Below are 19,532 nucleotides of genomic sequence, written 5' to 3'. Positions count from 1 at the left end.
TGCGCTTGGGCAGGTCTCTGCCCAAAGGAGGCCTCACTGCAGAGCCTCCTCCTCCAGCCTGTGTAAGACACCTGCTGTGGCTGCTGCACAGTCTCCTCTGCACAGTGCTTACCGCAGCTCCTGTGTACCCTTCCTACAACACACCCTCCATGACAACAGGACTTCAGTCTTTTCTTATCCCCCAGTGTCCAGAACAGAGCCTACAGGATATGGGCCATCAAATACTTGCTGAATGAATGAATTTGGGTATTTGACCGGATCATTTCTATAAAGTCCTTTCTGGTTTTAACATTCTACAAAAATGCAGTTAATTTACAATACATTTCCTCTTGCTCTCCTAGCTACTTAAACCCATTTAGTGATTGGTGTCACCATTATCAGAAGCAGGGAGGAAAAGTCTTTACATCCATCCACATCAGGGTTGGAAAGGCTTTTCTAGACCATCAGTGTTAACCTCCCCACCTTCCTGCCTTACAAATCCCAGGGGCCCTCTGAGAGAAGATGCCAGCCCCAGGAGCACCCCCAGTAAGTGTGGAGCCTCAACTAGAACACTCATTTCTTGTCTCCTGGGAAAAGCTTTCCCCACCACACCCAGCTGGTTTCTGTGGGAGCAGGCTAACCCACTGACCAGGACACAATGAGGTGTTACATGGAGCTCTAAGAAGTCAAAGTCAGTATTCATGAATTTGTTGCATGAAGAATAGTCTCCAACTTAAATGAACTCCCACACTGGGGTAGTGTATGGGATTTCAGGTGGACAGATCTCTTCTGATGTAAAACGTGGAGTATGCCTCTTCATTTACCAAGACCTGTGTGCAGACAGGGAGCTGGGGACCCAGAGAAACTGAGGGAGGAAACAGTATCCTGTCCCATGAAATTGGTTTGGGCTGGTGCTTTGGGTTTTCTGTGGATTAAACTGGCCAGCCTGCCTGTTGTCTGATGGGATTTTGTGCCTGTGTCAGAGATACAACAGAATGTGGTGGCTGGACACTGTGGTGACCCCCAAGGCCCCCCAGGGTTGAAGTGTTCAGTACTGCTCCAGAGGAGGCCTGCTTGTTGGTGGCTCACAGCTGAGTCCTTCTCTAGGAACTACCCTCTAATCACCAGGGCCACCTCATTCATACCTCCACTTCTTCATGGGGACCATCTGCATCCATTAAGAGCCAATGTGGGGCCAAACCCTGAGGGGCCAGCCCAGCACCCCCAGAGCTACCTGCAGGGCTGGCTTAGGCCTTTGTTATGACTACACTGCACCCCAACTTCCACACCTAGTCTTGCTCCCCTCCCTCCCTCCCTGTCACATTCACCTGCCCATTGGAAGGTGAGATCCTGGATCCCTGATCCTTTTGTCCTTAACTGACTACACGGGATTGCCATGTTCCAATGGCTCTCCTGGGACAGTGCTCTCCCAGTCTGAGATTCTACCACTTTGTACCTTCTTCCAGCTGGTTCTATGTCTCAGCAGCACCCAGAACCAAATTCTATTTTTTCATGAGCCTTTAACTAAAGGAAGCAATTCCACAAGTCCTTAAGATGTAGCTCCTGTTCCCCTAATGTTTTTCATGTGGCCGAGCTCTGACTCTGCTCGCCATCCTGTGCTGGTGCTCCTGACGTCTCCAAGGCCAAACCGGCCAAACCGTCCCACTCTCCTCTTGTGCTCCTGCTGCCCTGGCCTTAAGCCACCACCAGGACCCCAGCTGCCCCAGGGCCTCTGCTCAGAACCACTGGTAAAATGTCACTTCTAAGTGCAGTTCACATTTCTCAGATTGTGTGACTACCACACAACACTTATTTCCCTTCCTGAGAGTGCCTTGACGGCACAGCCCGGGTCCTGTAGTTATGGGCATCACAAGCTAAGTGGGACAGTCACTTACTCAATGAGTATCATGGACCAAGCACTATGTTAAGTTCTGTGAAAAGAGTAAATCTAGCCTCTGCCCATTTTTAGTTATTCTTTTACTGACAGAGCCCAAGACTATTTCTGGCTGATGGGGACACTGCCATCTGAACTCTCTGAGCACGGCCAGTGTTAGGGCGGAGGGAAAGGGAGCACAGAAAAGCACACACTGGCCCTCAGAGATTCCGCCCAGAAATTAAACACACAGATTCTTATTTTAAAAAATTGAAGTATATTTCATGCATTTTGTGGTTATTTCCCCAGTGTGAGTGCACATTGGGCACACTTGACAACCAGCAGTGCCCCCACATTAACCGTGTGGTTATTGGATGAGGGCTACTACGGCTGGAAGAATAGTGGAAGTCTCTGAACTCCACCTCCTACCAAGTCTGATGGATATTAGAGAATAACTATGTCTGTCAAAGCAGCACAGTGCTTACTTCACAGGCCTTGCTGGGTTTTGGAGGCAGTATATACATTTCAGTGCGTTAATTTGATCCATCCACAGAGGCACCACATGGCTCCCAATTTCAGGTGGGACCACTCGAGTATTACGATCCAGAAGATCCATTCAAACTTAAGAATCCAGGGCAAACAAGAAGGCTTTATTGGAGACCTTAGCAAGGACCAATCAGAGAGAAAGAGCACAGCCCTCCAAGACTTCAGAGCAGAGCAAGTCAAATCTATATCCTCTTCTGCAGGTATTTCTTTTTAGTTTGTTTGCTTCTTGGACTTAATAGAACAAGTTGACCATGCAGCAGAGGATGCCATAACACACTGAATGTTGTCTGACATGCTCAGCCTTAAGGTTGGTTGAGTCCAACAGCCATAGGGGATATGGCATTTAAGAGACTGAGTTGGGCACATCTACAAGTTACTGCAAATTACACGAGCAGGTGGCTCACCTGATCAAGACACTTGTGCATGGCCTCCTCAAGTGTTCCTTGTGACCAGATGGTTGAGGCTAATCCTTCAGGACAGTAATGAAGGAAATCCTACAAATGGGAGGGATTTGGACCTGGACACCTGGTTGCCCGCCTTGTCTGGAATAAGTGAGGCCCCAAAGTACTGATTTACATGGATTTATGGGGAATTGCTAACAGCTTGGCTGGATGATTAAGGACTTGGAACAGGATTTAAACATGAGTGACAAGATCTAGATGGGGACAGATCTCTCCATGTGGGCAGACTGTGCAGTTATCTGTACCCATGTGCCCATGAGATTCTGCACAGATGACGCTCAATGATTGGGGGCAACCAGCATGCCCTGTAGGTGTGAGTTAGCTTCCTCCCCAGCCACTATGCTGGCCTGGCAGGCTCATGAACTACGTGGCCATCAAGACAGAGGTAGAGGCTAGAATAGGCTGAAGTGTCATAGATTTGCCTTGACCAAAGTTCACTAGGATAATTTCTGCAGAAAGCCTAACTGGCTTACAGAGAATAACATTGAATCCTTGGGATGACATTTCCTAGAAGGACCAGCTAGCTGCCTAGTAGCAGGTTGACTACACTGGGCCTCATCCATCACAGAGGCAGAGATTTGTCTTCCCTGCAATAAACCCACACACTAGATGCGAATCTGCCTGCCATGTATCTCAGTACCTCTGTCCACTATTGCAACATTCCATGCAGCATGGCTTCTGATCAGGAAACCCAATTCACAGCAAAGGACATGCAGCAATGGGCTTGTGTCTGTGGTGCTGTTTTTAGTCCATTACCTATCATGAGGATGCAGCTGAGCTCACTAAAGCCTCTGCTATGGTTATGGTCATGGGGTTCTCTTCTGGATGACTTATGCTTTTAACCAGAGACCGTTGTAGGGCATGGACTCCCCCACAGCTAAAACACCCTGGTCCAAGGATCAAGGGGTCAGAGAGTGATGGGCACTTTTCAGCATTGCAATGAAATTACCAAACTACAAATTTTTCTTATTCTTGTCCTGGAAAAATTGGGTTTTGCTGGTTTGAAGGTCTTGGACCCCAAACGAGGAGCTTCCCCTGGGGGATGACGACCCTGTTTCTATTTAATTTGAAAACACTGACACACAAGGGGGACAGGAGGACCAAGACTGGAACCCCAAGGGATTCCCTGGAACTTCTCGGTATTTCTGTGTAAGGAAAGTGAAGGGACTTACAACAAAAGATCCCCCCAAAAAGCATGTCAGAAATGAGGGTTTGGGTCAATCAGGTAAAGACCAATGGAGGTCTGAGGGCAAGGGAAAAGTGTGAGGTGAAGTGGAAGAAGGATGCTGCAGGTGCCAACTATATCCTTTGACCAATTACGGAATCAAGGACAGCAGAGACTGGGTACCTCTTCCCTTAGCTTATTTATTTGCATATGCTATGTTCTCATCACTTGAGGAGCTTTCTGTAAACGCATGTCCCTATACCACATCTCAGGTCTTGTAATCAAACTCTGGCAAGGACACCCCATTTAAAGAAGCCTCTCCCGTGACTTTTATGCACATCAAAGCCTGAAGTCCTGCGGTAGTCCTGAATCCAGGATATGTCACCACCCTGCCCACAGGAGAAAAAGAGGGGCAAAGAGGCAGCAGGCCCAACACAGAGAAAACAGGCTGCAGCTCTGGGCACTGTGCTCGGTGGGCTTCCTCCACTGGACAGGTCTGTCCGGGTGGTACCCACATCTTGAGGACTCTTGTCCCCTGGACCTCGGTTTTACTGCCGGTGCTAGGAAGGGGAGAGAGCCAGTCAGTTCTCAGAAGAAAATGTAGTTTATTATGACATAGGAAAGACTACAAGCCATTAAGAGAGGGGGAAGAGTCAAACAGTTTTTCAAACAGGTAAAAGAGAGGTGTAAACATCTTGGTAATTAAATCCACAGCACAATCACTGGAATTTTTTCCTTACAATTTCTGTTTTTAGTTATAACAATCACACTTCAGTTGTCAAAAACAAAAGCACAAACACAAAAATCTGGCAACTGGACACAATGAAAGCCAACCACAAATGCTTGGGTCTATGTGGTACAGGACAGAAGATCCGGGGACATTCTAGCACCTGACAGGTGAGAGGCTGTGCTGCCAGAGGAGATCTGGCCACCTCACCCACAGGTGGCACCGGCCCAGCACTCCATACTGCAAATATCTGAAGAGGAAAAGTCCACCTATTCACTGGGAAGTGCTGAAGTGATAGCCTATAGTTCAGAAACACAGGTCACTGTACACACGCTGGTGGGAGTGGAGGGTACCTCATGATTCCTTAGTGGACAGTTGCATTTGGTCCCGATAGGAGCACCTATCTTGGGGTGGTTGTTAGGAAACAAAAACACCACCTTCCTGAATTTAAGAGCTGGATTGAGGGCTTAAAATTTTTTTAAAAAGGGGTAAATTCCCAAAGTCATCATGTAATATTTTGTTCCTAACAAGATAAATTCAAACGCACACATCTCGCACAGCACCTCCTGCTGGGAGCGCAAGGGTGGGCAGGTGCAGCCAGACTGGCAGACACAGAGGTAAGTGCTTGGAACACCAATGCCGGAGGGAATAAAGACGACTGATCTGGATATGAAAGTTTAAAACAGTCTCCACAAAAGACAAACATGGCCCTCCTGTTGCTCTCTAGTCCTTGTGTTCTCAGCTAAGCCTCTGAACATTAATGAAGACAGGAAGAAGTCCAGGGGAGCGACCAATCTGGGTAGCAGGTTGGCCAGACCCCAGGTAATCTTCCAGAAACTCCACGGCCAATACATCTGCTTTGTTCCCACTTTGCACTTAGAACACTCCAGTCAAGTAGGAGGATACAAGGCAGCCAACTGCAGGGAGAAACTACGGCGCACAACTCTACAGGCTAACTTCAGTCAGTTCTCCTTTCCATCAAATTTGTTTATTATTAGAAGACAACACCTCTACCCCAAAGAAGTCTTCATAGCAGGCCCCCCTCACACACTCAAACACATGTGGACATTTCTAAAAGTCTGCACCCTCCAAACTTCTCTGAAAACACTTGCTATTTAAAAACATGCCTTAACCTGTGTCCCACAAATGCGGAAATATAATGGAACAAATGGAGTGAGCATTCAAAAACTTATCACTAGGAATTTTGCCATAATGATGATTCTGCAGTAGAACTGCTGCTTTGCATTTCCTAGCATTTTCCATTGGGAGTAACTACTTGACTCTGCTGGGACCAGCTTCCTCTTATCTAACTAGCTAACAGCTCGATCCAGCCCAATGCCTGCTTCCAGCCCACTTAGCCTGTTACCTAAGAATAGTTAACACCTTTTTAAACAGTGAAAAAAAAATTGACGATGTGAGAAAATGATACGAAATTCAAATTTCAATGTCCATAAAATAAAGTCTTATTGGAATATAGCTGGGCTCATTTGTTTATGTATTATCTATGGCAAGAGACCCAGAAAGTCTAATAGCTACCATTTGGGCTCTTCAAGAAAAAAGTTAGCTGACCCTTAAATAATGATGCTGTCCCCTAGGAATGCATATGCCACAGCTCAGACACAGACTGGGCTCTCAGGACAAGCACAGGGTGTTTCACAAACTCTACTGAAGCAACTTTTCCTCCCCTACATCTCTGGGTTAAAATGTCTCAGATATGAACAAAAACCTGGCTTGGAGTGTTGGATACATAGATGCACACCTCACAGGGATCAAGGCGGTTCCTCAGCCAGCTCTCTCCACAAGCCTGATCACAGACTCCCTTTTCCTGCTACAATTTAAACTACACTGAATGAAATGCAGAGGCACTCAGCCACTCTGGCCAGCAAGCAGTGACAGGACAGCTAGTGGGAAAGGCAGCCAAGAAGAAAACATGAGGGAGGGAAACAGTAAAACCATCAAAAAATGCTTCATTTGCTCAAGAGAGTAACACAACTGAACCAGTGACACCCAACTCACACCTGCCAGCTTTAACCAGGGCGTGGTGCTTCCAAAGGCAGGGGCGGGGTCAGAGTGGGGACAACAAAACAGCACCAAAAGCAAGATTCACCCAAGAATGAAAAAGCTATCTAAATTTCATTATTAACTCTATTCATCCACGTTACTAACAGTACATTTATCAAATTCACCACTGTGGAAAAGAAGAAAAATGAGGGGAATGAGAAAATGCTTACTTGTAGAAAAGTGAGGAACACCCAGGCTGACAGGCCACATGCAGCTGGACACTGTGTTATCTGCGGAACACACATGCTCAAAAATCCCAGTGTCTTCAATTACACAGGCTCTACTCACAAAACAAAGGCTAAGAATTCCATACTATACATATTTAATACGAAGACTCACAAAGATACTTGAAAAGTCCTCTGTCCTTGCACAGTTATTGTCTTCTCCACTGCTTTAATAAACTCATAATTAAAAAATGGACCAGCGCCTTTTGAAACTGTACCATCACATGGCAGAACTGAAGCACCAGGGTGAGGATGCTCCACACCATGGGGCACCCACCCCACACATCTACACGCCGTCTGAGGAGCAAAGGAGATACCCTTGTAATGTATCTACTCTGCCCCTTCCCATGCAGAACACACCTGCTGTTTTGCATCTCTGCTGAGCAATCCAGAGAGCCCTCCCACCATGGTGCGTGTCCACTCCACCCCAGGCCCAGGCTGGTGGCAGAGGGCTCTTATGTTCCTGGAGTACTTCCATGTGGGCGGTGGTAGCATGAAGTTGGGTGATTGGGAGTCATTTTGTGAGGCCTTCATTTTTCTGACCAGCTGAGGAAAAGGCTACTCATACTCCAGGACCTGTTTGTGGTAGAAGAGCAGGTATCTGTGGAGGCAAAACAGAGCAAGTTTATGGTCTAATTCATGAGAACTCAAGGCAAAACCGACCTCGCCGGCTGGAACCTTGGCTCCATGACTTCAGTACTTACCAGCAGTCTTGATTTCTTGCTGGGACGGTTTTTAGTTCTTAGTCCCCAAGGAAGGTCCTCGGCTAGGTAGTGGCAGTGCCTCCACCAAATGCCAGAGTCCCCTAAGTCCATCCCCTGCCCATTCACCAGGAAGCCCCAAGTCCTGTCAGTCTTGCTTGCCACACAGCTCCTGAACCAACCTCTCCTGTCCAGAACTACCAGAGCCTCAGGGTCAATGTCCCATCCTGTCCTATTCTGTCCAGGGGTGCCAGGGCCTCAGGTCAGTGTGACTTCTGGTAAGGCTCCTGCAACCGATTCAGTCCGACCCCCCGGGGCTCTGCCCCATTAACTGCCCACAGTCTGTCCTTCCTCTGAAGACTCTGCCCAGGGGACTCCCCCATACCTGGGAACCTAAAGATGCACCTCTCAGATCATGCAGCTCATCCCCGGGGCTAGGAGCCTACTGCCAGTCTTAACACTAAGGATTCAGCAAAGCTGAAGGTGGATAATGATGTGCCAGGAAGGAATAAAATGGGAAATGAGAGAGGAGCTGCTGAGGGACCCACATGTCAGCTCATGTCGCCACTGAAGGCAATGACCACCGCCCTGTGCTCTGGGTGAGGGTGTTAACCAAGTGCACTTGCTCAGACACACCGTCCTACCCAGTGGCCCCTCGGGGTCAGCATCCTATCCAGAATAAGCCTCATTACTTCAGCCACCAAAGATGACCCTTTCTGAATGATACTAAAAATACACATGGCTTTGGGCTCAGACACCCACATGGGACAACAAGCCACCCCCAACGTACCCCTCACTGTCCAGCACATCTTCAATGCTGGCCTTGGTGATGATGGCATCATCACACTTGAACCACTGGTCCTTGTGCTGCCGGATGAAGCTCGTGTAGTGGCCACTCTCTAGGGTCCCTTGGTGGTTAACGACTGCAAACAAGGAGTATCTGGTTGGGGAGGAAACGAGTTGGGAGAGACCAGTGGTTAACTCAATTTTATTGTCGCCAGAAACCACACAGCCCAAGTAGTCAGAGACCTGTGCAGTGAGGGGCCTCCATGACCCGAAACATCAATGCTGGAGCCCAAGGGCATGGAGGGACAGAGGGAGCCTGTGTGGCCTCCAGTCTGTAGCGCAACTGGTGTGGGAAATACTGTAACCCCTGTCCCCTTCATCCCATTGGCTGGCTACACCAGTGGTGGAAAGGCAGGCAGAGAAAGAGCAGAGGCCTCAACATGGTGCCAGCCAAAGAAGAGGTCACAGGGCCCACAATTCAGATGCCGAACTTTTGCTCCAGACCTGCAACAGCCAGACTGACCCTCACTCACACCCAGAGACCAGGAGAAGGGCATCAAGCTCCTACATAGGAGGGAGCATTTATGGTAAAGGTGTGAAAAGTCCTTTCCTAATAAATGGGCTCAGGTATTTTCAAAAGAGATTGATGGGCAGTATGACAGGGAGCAGGCCAGTGACCAAAAGAAGCAGCCCTGCCACCGCCACTCAGAAACACAGCAATCTCCCTGTGAAATGCTGGGGCCCCCCCCACCCTGACCACCCCCTGGGAGCCCAGGGCTCTCCCCACTAGGCGCCGCGATGTCAGCACACCCATACAAGGCAGCACTTACTTGTTGTCATTACTGAGGCTATCTGCTGGCTGCTGATACTGCCCGTTCATCCTGCTCTCTTTGCTGTAACAAACAACAGCGACACTCAGAGCCCTTTAAACCAACCAAAGCAGCAACAGTGAACCTTTCTCATTTCATAGCACATATAAACTAATTACTAAAGTTCTGTGGTTCACCAAAAAATATATTCTATTTTTTGACCATCTGAAAAAACAAAAGAGAACAAAACAGGTATAATTTTGATTCATTCACACTGGACAGCTATTGTTGTATTGGATATTGTTGTTTTCTTATTTGACTATCTAAGGGAAAAGAGGTCTGTGCTCCTGACTAAGCAGTCAGGTTTTACAAATTTTTGTGGTGTGCTGGTATGCTGCAGTGTACGGGGTAAAAATCAGTGAAATGAAGAGAAGCCCCCAGTGTTAGTGGGGGCTTACTATGCCAGGCACTGTGTTGAATTCACTTTTTATACACTTGCTAGGCTAGTTCTTCCAACAACACTCCTTTCTAGGCAGAGATTATTCCCCTGTTAAGGTGAAGAAACCAAGGCCCAGGCTGAGCGCACACCTGCCATTAGGTATGGGGCCAGCCCACGTGTGTGTGGTGGCGCACCTCCCAGCAAGGAATGAAATCTTCCCTGGGCCCTTCCAAGGAAGCATAGACCTGCCAACACCTTCTTGCTTTGAGCCACCAACTTTGTGGTAATTTGTTATAGTGGCCCTTGGAAACTAACAACCTGTGGCCTGAATATTATTAGTTAACTGTTGCCTTTTTTTAGGGTAAATTTTAAGTAGTCTATGGTATGAAGATCCGAAAACAAGATAAATGTAATCTACCAATGCAAAGTCAACTATTTTCACCACATTCTACAACCAGATGCAACAGCTAAAATAGTGCCTTTCTGCATGGACTCCACCTTGATTTCTCAAGTCCGGGAGCTGATGAAGGGCTGCCTGGAAAAACTCACAGCTGAGACAGGACATCTGAGGAGAAAGAACTCATTAAGCTGAAACGTGTCCTGGGTGAAGATCAGGATAGTAATTTGGTTTTAGCAATTTTGGTTCTATCAGTGTCTGCAATCATCTCATCAGGGAGCTGGTACACATAACAGAACTCACAAAGCCATACTACCCTCCCGATGCCAGATGCAGATGAACAAACCTTCCATACCTGGATGCCATGAAAGGGGTCATGTCCAGTACCAGGGGAAAGGACACATATGTGGTAATCTTCCGCCGCAGTTTGGCCGAGTGTTCAAATCGCTACAGAAATGGGGGAGAGAAGAGTAACACTGCTGTAACAAACTTCCTCCAGGGGTGCTTCTCTGTGCAGTTCCCAAATCATGCTTTTCATTAATGATGACTGCCTGCTGGCCATATCTGGAGCTTACAGAGCCAATAACACAATATTGATATAAATCTAACTTACAGGGTTCAAGTAAAGTCTTGAAGTGACTGTTCAAAGTGATGAACACCCAGCGTACAAAAAAATAATCTGATAAACTCAGTGAAATGCAAGGTAGTAGAAAACAGAGGCAATATCTGTAACCTCTGGGAGCAAAAACAAATATATTGTTCCTTTCACAAAACAAGAGGCAGTCCCTTGACTACATCAGAAGCTACCAAATCCACACAGGAAGCTAAGAACAGTTCCTTGTTTTAACATATTTGGACTCAAAGAAAAATATGAAACAGATTGTATAGCTGCAAACCTGAAAATACTTACTATCTGACCCCTGGACTAGGTCATAATGCTAAGAGCCTTTGTTTGCTTTTAAGTAAAAGAAAAACAGAAAACTTGGAGTGAGGATGAAGAACTTAGGTAGGAGTAGTAAAACCGTTCACAGCCCCACGCCCAGCGGAGCAGCTCATACCCTATCTTCATTCTGCAGTGAAGACTTTCTGGCTACTTCCAGCCAAGATGGAGGCTGAGGTGGAAACACTGTGCCTCCTAGCACAACCAAGTTTAAAGACAACAAAGTTTTAGTAACAAAAACGCAGCCGAAACACAGAAAATTGAACTGTACAGAAGTCTGACAACAAACCACTCAGCCAGACTGGTAAGAGGGGCAGAGTCAGCTGCGGAACAGGGTCAGGCAGGAAAGATCTGCTGGACCAACCCAGGAGTGCAACCGGTGGTTGGCGGATCCCAGGTGTGGGATGGCAATGGGCGGATCCAGTGGGGGAGCAACGCAACTGGCTGACCGCAGTCACACATTTGCGTGCAGATAAACCAAGCGAAGGAGCGAACAGTGAGACAGACCGCTCAGGCTAGGGCCCCAGCCAACGGGAATTAGAGCCTGAAAGCACCAACTGGAAAGACTTTCAGGATTGAGGTGCTGGGAGAGGATCTCAGGCTCACAGAGTTTGCTGGAGAGACCCACAGGGTCCTGGAGGGTACACAAGCCCACACACCTGGGAACCAGCAGCAGAAGGGCCCAATCTGCCTGTGGGAAGCGGCAGAGGGGACAGAAATCTGAGAGAGAACAAACACCACTGCCCCTCTCTGACCCCGCCCCCACATACAACTGGGTCACCCCACCCTGGTGAACATCTAAGGCTCCACCCCTCATACGTAACAGGTGCAAACAAACCAAAACATTATGGCTCAAAAACAGCTCAAAGCCCAGAGCCAATAATTCTAAGCGACCAGGAAGTAGCCAACCTTTCAGATGCACAGTTCAAAACACTGATCAGGATGCTTGCAGAACTGGTTGATTTTAGTCACAAATTAGAGGAACAAATGAAGGCTAAACTAATTGAAATGAAGGGAAATGCACAGGAAACCAATGGTGATGGAAAGGAAACTGGGACTCAAATCAATGGAGTGGACCAGAAGCAAGAAAAAAATGACTAAACAGAAAAGAATAAAGAAATAAGAACTCAAAAAAATGAGGAGAGGCTTAGGAACCTCCAGGACATCTTTAAACGTCCCAGCATCTAAATTATAGGGGTTCCAGAGGGGAAGAGGAAGAGCAACAAGTGGAAAACTTATTTGAACAAATAATAGGGGAGAACTTCCCCAATCTGACAAAGGAAATAGACTTCCAGGAAATACAGGAAGCTCAGAGAGTCCCAAAGAAGTTGGACCCAAGAAGGAACACACCAAGGCACATCATCATTACATTAGCCAAGATGAAAATGAAGGAGAGAATCCTAGAAGCAGCAAGAGATAAGGGGACAGTCACCTACAAAGGAGTTCCCATCAGACTGTCAGCTGATTTCTCAAATGAGACCTTACAGGCAAGAAGGGACTGGAAAAAAGTATTCCAAGTCATGAAAGGCAAGGACCTACCTCCAAGATTGCTCTATTCAGCAAAGCTTTCATTTAGAATGGAAGGACAGATAAAGTGCTTCTCAGATAAGGTCAAGTTCAAGGAGTTCATCATCAACAAGCCCTTATTATATGAAGTGTTAAAGGGACTTCCCTGAGAAAAAGAAGATAAAAAATATGCACAACGAAAGGACAGCAAACTCACAGTTATTAACAACTATGCCTAAAACAAAAGCAAACTAAGAGGACAGCTAGATCAGGAGCAGAACCATAGAAATGAAGATCACATGGAGGGTTAGCAACAGGGGAGTGGGAGGAGGAGAAGGTGGGAGAAGGTACAGAGAATAAGTAGCATAGACAGTGGGGAGAAAACAGACAGAGGGAGGGCAAGAGTAGTGTGAGAAATATAGAATCTAAAGAACTTGTGACATATGAATATAAATGAAAGGGGGGAAATGGTGGGGGAGGGGTGTACAGGGTGGAGGGGAAAGGACAACTGTAATGGTATAATCAATTAAATATATTTAAAAAAGAAAAAGACTTTCTGTTCATCACAAAGGACTTCTTTTTTTTCTTGTGTAGAGTTGTTTTTTAAAATATATTTGATTAATTATGACATTACAGTTATTCTCTTTCCCCCCTTCATTTCCCTCCACCCTGCACACCCCTGCCTCACCATTCCCCCCTTAAGTTTATGTCCATGTGCCTCAAGTTCTTTAGATTCTGTATTTTCCCTACTATTCTTATCCTCCCCTATCTATTTTCTATCTACTGTTTATGCTACTTATTTTCTGTACCTTCTCCCCCCTTCTCCTTCTCCCACTCCCCTGTTGCTAACCCTCCATGTGATCTTCATTTCTATGGTTCTGCTCCTAATTTAGCTGTCCTGTTAGATTGCTTTTGTTTTAGGTGTGGTTGTTAATAACTGTGAGTTTGCTGTCCTTTCACTGTTCATATTTTTTATCTTCTTTTTCTTAGGAAAGTCCCTTTAACATTTCGTATAGTAAGGGCTTGTTGATGATGAACTCCTTGAACTTGACCTTATCCAGAAGTACTTTATCTGTCCTTCCATTATAAATGAAAGCTTTGCTATATAGAGCAATCTTGGATGCAGGTCCTTGCCTTTCATGACTTGGAATACTTCTTTCCAGCCCCTTCTTGCCTGCAAGGTCTCTTTTGAGAAATCAGCTGACAGTCTGATGGGAACTCCTTTGTTGGTGACTACCCCCTTATCTCTTGCTGCTCCTAGAATTCTCTCCTTCATTTGAATCTTGGCTAATGTAATGATGATGTGCCTTGGTGTGTTCCTTCTTGGGTCCAACTTCTTTGGGAAGCTCTCTGAGCTTCCTGGATTTTTTGGAAGTCTATTTCCTTTGCCAGATTGGGGAAGTTCTCCTTTATTATTTGTTCAAATAAGTTTTGCACTCGTGGCTGTTCCTCTTCCCCTTCTTGTACCCTATAATTCGGATGTTAGAATGTTTAAAAATGTACTGAAGGTTCCTAAGCCTCTCCTGATTTTTTTGAATTCTTGTTTCTTCATCCTTTTCTGTTTGGTCATTTTTTCCCTCCTTCTGGTCCACTCCTTTGATTTGAGTCCCAGTTTCCTTTCCATTACTATTGGCTTCCTGTGTATTTCCCTTCATTTCAATTAGTTGAGCCGTCATTTGTTCCTCTAATTTGTGACTAAAATCAACCAGTTCTGTGAACATCCCGATCACCAGTGTTTTGAACTGTGCATCTGAAAGGTTGGCTATCTCTTGGTGGCTTAGATTTATTGGCTCTGGGAATATGAGTTGTTCTTGAGTCATGTTTTGACCTGTTCATGCCTGTTATGTATGAGGGGTGGAACCTTAGTTGTTCACCAGGGCAGGGCCACCCAGGTCACTGGTTTGTGACCCTGTATGTGTGGGCGGGGTCAGAGAGGGACAATGGCAGTTCCACGTGCTGCTTCCTGCCACTGGGACCTGCGCGGTCTGTCTCACTGCTAGCTGCTTCACTGGTTTATCTGTGAGCGAATACGTGACTGCGATCAGCCCTCAGTGGGTCCGCCTGCTTCTCCACACTTGGGATCCACCCACAGCTGCCGGTGCACCTGGGTCGCACGCCCAGGTCGGTTCGGTGGATCTTTCCTGCCTGACCCAGCTCTGCTTCTGGCTCTGCCCCTCTTACCAGTTTGGCTGAAGGGTTCATTGTTATCAGACTTCCGTGTAGTTAAATTTTCTTTGATTTGGCTGCGTTTTTGATGCTAAAACTTTGTTGTTTTTAAACTTGGTTGTGCGAGAAGGCGCGGTGCTTCCATCTATGCCTCCATCTTGGCGGAAGTCCTCCATCACGGAGGACTTCTGATGGCAAGGGGAGACAGGGGAAGGTACAATGTAACTATCCCAGTTCTTTAGCACATGTAGGGAGTCGCTGTAATTATGAAATGAGCTCTGCACACCACACTGACTGACTCTTAGCTGTACCATGAACTGAAAATTGAGTTGGCTGCTGGAACTTTCCTGGAAAACTTACTTTGAGATGGAAGCAGGCGACAATGGGCAGTTTCTTCATGGTGAGCTGCTTGGTGGACTCCTGGTAGCTGTGACAGCCACTGCATTTGATCTTGGCACTGCTTCCCAAGTGCTCTGGTCTAGTGAATCTGCAAGGCATTTAAGAATGTATTTTTAAGAAAAAATATGAAGAGGCAAGAGGGAAAACAGCTACATTATCACTTTCAATGGATTAATTTCCCTACTAAAAACATATATATTGTATGTCTGTCACCTTCCTCCCTTACCACTTTAAAAAATACTTACCTAACAGCTGAATGGATAAAAAAAAAAGAGAAGTCCAACATACATGCTATCTATAAGAGACCCACCTCAGAACAAGAAACATATTGATTAAAAATATAGGAATGGAAAATGTATTTCATGCAAATAGAAATAAAAAAAATAACTGGGGTAGCAGTACTTATATCTGACAAAATAGATTTTAAAACAAAGGCAGGTAACAAGAGTCAAAGAAGGACACTACATAATGATACAGGGAGCAATCCAACAAGAGGATGTAACCCTAGTAAACATTTATGCACCCAACACAAGAATACCTACATATATAAAGCAAATCTTAGAAGATTTAAAAAAAAATAAAGAGAGACGGACAGTAACACAGTCACAGCAGGGGACTTTAACACTGTACTGACATCACTGGATAGATCTTTCAAACAAAAATCAACATGGAAACAGTGGCCTTAATGACAAACCAGACCAGATGGATTTAATTAACATTTTCAGAGCATATCACCCCAACACAGCAGAATACACATTTTTTCAAGTGCAAATGGAGTATTTTCTAGGAGAGACCACATGTTAGGACACAAAACAAGTCTCAATGAATTTAAAATGACTGATATCACATGAAGCATCTTCTCTGACTAAAATGGTATGTAACTAGAAATCAATCACAAGAAAAAAACCCACAAAAATATAGAGGTTAAATAACATGTTACTAAATAATAACTGGGTTAACAGTGAGGTCAAGGAAGAAATCAAAGATACCTCGAAACAAATGAAAATGAGAACATAACCACCCCAAATCTATGGGACACAGTGAAAGCAGTCCTAAGAGGGAAATTCATAGCATTACAGGCCTACCTCATGAAACACAAAAAAGCTCAAATAAATAACCCAACCCTACAATTAAAGGTACTAGGGGGGGAAAAGCCCACAGTGAGCATAAGAAAGGAAATAATAAAGATTAGAGCAAAAAAAAAGTCTAAAAAAAAAACCCCAAAACATCAAGAAACCAAGAGCTGTTTCATTTGAAAAGATAGCCAAGATTGACACACCTTTAACCAGTCTCTTCAAGAAAAAGAGAGGACTTAAATCAATAATAAAATCAGAAATGAAAGAGAAGTAATAACTGACAGCAAAGAAATACAAAGAATTATAAGACAGTATTATGAACAACTATATGCCAACAAGTTAGACAATCTAGACGTAATAGATAAATTCCTAAAAACGTACTATTTTCCCATACTGAATCAGGAAGAATCAGAAAATCTGACTAGACTGATTACAACTAATGAAATTGAAGCAGTAATTAAAAAACTCCCAACAAACCTAAGTCCTGGACCAGTACCTTCACAGGTGAATTTAACAAAATTTCACAGAAGAACACCTCTCCTTCTCAAACTATTCCAAAAATACCAAGAGGAAAGACTTCCAAGCTTATTTTACAAGACCAGCATTATCCTAATTCCAAAACTAGATAAAGATAACTGCAAAGAAAGAAAATTATAAGGCCAATATCCCTGATATGCTAAAATCTTCCACAAAATATAGCAAACCAGATCCTGCAATACATTAAAAAAGTCATACACCACGATCACGATCAAGTGGGATTTACTCCAGGAATGCAAGGTCGTTACAATATCCACAAATCAATAAACATGATATATACCACATAAACAAAATGAAGGATAAAAATCACATGAATGCATCAATAGATGCAGAAAAAGCATGTGATCAAATTCAGCACACATTTATGATAAAAATTCTCAGCAAAGTGAAAACAGAGGAAACATACCTCAACATAATAAAGGCCATATATGACAAACCTATAGCCAACATCATACTTAACAGGCAAAAACTAAAAGTGTGTCCCTTAAGATCAGGAACAAGACAAGGATGTCTGCTTTCACCACTCCTATTCAGTAAAGCACTGGAAGTCCTAGCCACAGCAGTCAAGCAAGGAAAAAATTAAATAAGATTCCACCAAAAAGCTACTAGAAATGATAAAAACAAAAAAACCTTGAGAAATAAATTTAACCAAGGATGTGAAAGATCTAAACTCAGAAAATTATAAGGCAGTGAAGAAAGAAACTGAAGAAGATACAAATAAGTTGAAGCATATACTGTGTTCATGAATAAGAATTAACATCACTGAAATGTCTATAGTACCCAAAGCACTCTATAGATTCAATGCAATTCCTATTAAGATACCAATGGCATATTCCACAGATCTAGAATAATTCCAAAAATTTATCTGGAACCACTAAAGACCCTGAAAAGCCTCAGCAATTTTGAGAAAGAAGAACAAAGTTGGAGGGATCACAATACCTGATACCACACTATAAGGCCACAGTAAATAAAACAGCATAGCCTAGATCAATGGAACAGAATAGAGAGCTCAGAGATAAACCCACACCTTTAAGTCAATTAATATTTGACAAAGGAGGCAAGAGCATACAATGGAGTAGAGAGAGTCTCTTCAATAAATGGTGTAGAAAAATTGAACAGATATATGCAAAAAAAAAAAAAAGAAACTAGATCACCTTCTTACACCATACACAAAAATAAACTCAAAATGAATTAAACTCAATCCACTGTTAAGACTAAAAACCACTAAAATCCTAGAAGAAAACACAGAAAGTAAAATCTCAGACATTTCTCAGCAGTATTTTTCTAATATACTTCTTCAGGCAAGGCAAACAAAAGAAAAAAAATAAACAAATGGGATTCTATCAAACTAAAAATTTTTTTCACAACAAAGAAAATCATCAACAAAATGAAAAGACAACCCACTGAATGGGAGAACATGTTCACCATTGATACTTCTTGTAAGGGGTTAATACCCAAAACTTACATAGAACTTACACAACTCAACACCAAAAGCAAAATAAAACAAAACAAAAACAGTCTAATTAATTAAACAATAGACAGAGGACCTGAACAGACACTTCTCCAAAGATATACTTATGGCACATAGACATGAAAAAATGCTCAGCGTCACTAATCATCTAAGAAACACAATTAAAACCACAATGAGATAATCACCCCTCACTGTCAGATAGCCATCATTAATAGATCAATAAACAACAAGTATTAGTAAGGATGTGGAGAAAGGGGAACCCTTTTGGGCTGTTGGGAATGCAGACTGGTGCAGCCACTGTGGAAAACAGTATGGAATTTCTTCAAAAAACTGAAGATGGAACTATATTATGACCCAGCGATTCCACTTCTGGGGATATATACAAAGAAACCCAAAACCTAACTTGAAAGAATATATGCACCTCTATCTTCACTGCAGCATCATTTACAATAGCCAAGATTTGGAAGAAGCCCAAGTGCCTGCCCATCAGTGGATGAGTGGAGACTAAAGCTGTGGTACACTTACCCAGGGGAATGCTATTTGGGCGCAACAAAGAAGGAACTCTTACTATTTGTGAAAGCATGGATGGACCTAGAGGGCATTGTGCTGAATGAAATAAGCTGGTCAGAGAAGGACGAGTACATTATGATCTCACTCATGTGGAATCTAATGCACAAAACAAACTGAAACACAAAACAGAAACAGAAGCATAGATACACAGAACAGACTGGCGGTTACCAGCGGGGAGAGGAATTGGCGAGCTGCATGAAAAAGGTGAAGGGATTAAGCAAAGGGAAAAAAATTCACAGACGCAAACAACAGTATGGTGATGACCAGAGGGAAGGGGGTGAGGCTAGGTAAAAAGGCTAAAGTGAGGATAAAGGGTGATGGAGGGAGACTTGACTAGGGTTGGTGAACACAAAATACAATATACAGACAATGTAATATAGAATTGCATGACTGAAAGCTATACAAGTTTATTAACCAATGTGGCCAAAAAAATTTCAATGAAAAATAAAATGAAAAGTAAAAAATACTTTTGAGTTTTTTAAAACAAAAAGTTTGGTGAAAATAATTTTATTATTATCATAAGACTCAGCCTATTAAATCTGTCCCCCCAAAATGGATACTTGTGTTCCCATACAAACTGTACAGAAATTATCCAAAAAAAGAAAAACAAAAAAGAACAAAAACACAGAAAACAACTGGAAGCAAGGCAGATGTCTTTCAACGGGTGAACATTAAACAGTTAAACAAACTGTGGTACAT

At 44.1% G+C, this 19,532-nt stretch overlaps 1 protein-coding gene across 2 annotated transcripts in view; it reads right to left on the bottom strand.

Moving 5' to 3' along the window:
* Window positions 1-4,609: 4,609 nt before the first annotated feature.
* Window positions 4,610-19,532, bottom strand: part of USP22 (ubiquitin specific peptidase 22) — a 48,680-nt gene continuing 33,757 nt past the window's right edge. For both annotated transcript variants that reach the window (XM_053665674.1, XM_037163155.2), the window contains exons 9-13: window positions 15,141-15,267; window positions 10,524-10,615; window positions 9,354-9,416; window positions 8,528-8,677; window positions 4,610-7,637 (exon numbers count right to left, since the gene is read on the bottom strand). In XM_053665674.1, the coding sequence (XP_053521649.1) occupies window positions 7,595-7,637; window positions 8,528-8,677; window positions 9,354-9,416; window positions 10,524-10,615; window positions 15,141-15,267 (475 nt within the window). In that variant the 3' untranslated portion in view covers window positions 4,610-7,594. The remainder of the gene's footprint in view (window positions 7,638-8,527; window positions 8,678-9,353; window positions 9,417-10,523; window positions 10,616-15,140; window positions 15,268-19,532) is intronic.

Source organism: Artibeus jamaicensis, unplaced genomic scaffold, assembly GCF_021234435.1.
Source record: "Artibeus jamaicensis isolate MK-2021 breed Jamaican fruit bat unplaced genomic scaffold, CSHL_Jam_final contig_419, whole genome shotgun sequence".
Taxonomy (NCBI): Eukaryota; Metazoa; Chordata; class Mammalia; order Chiroptera; family Phyllostomidae; genus Artibeus; species Artibeus jamaicensis.
This window is presented reverse-complemented; position numbering and strand designations above follow the sequence as displayed.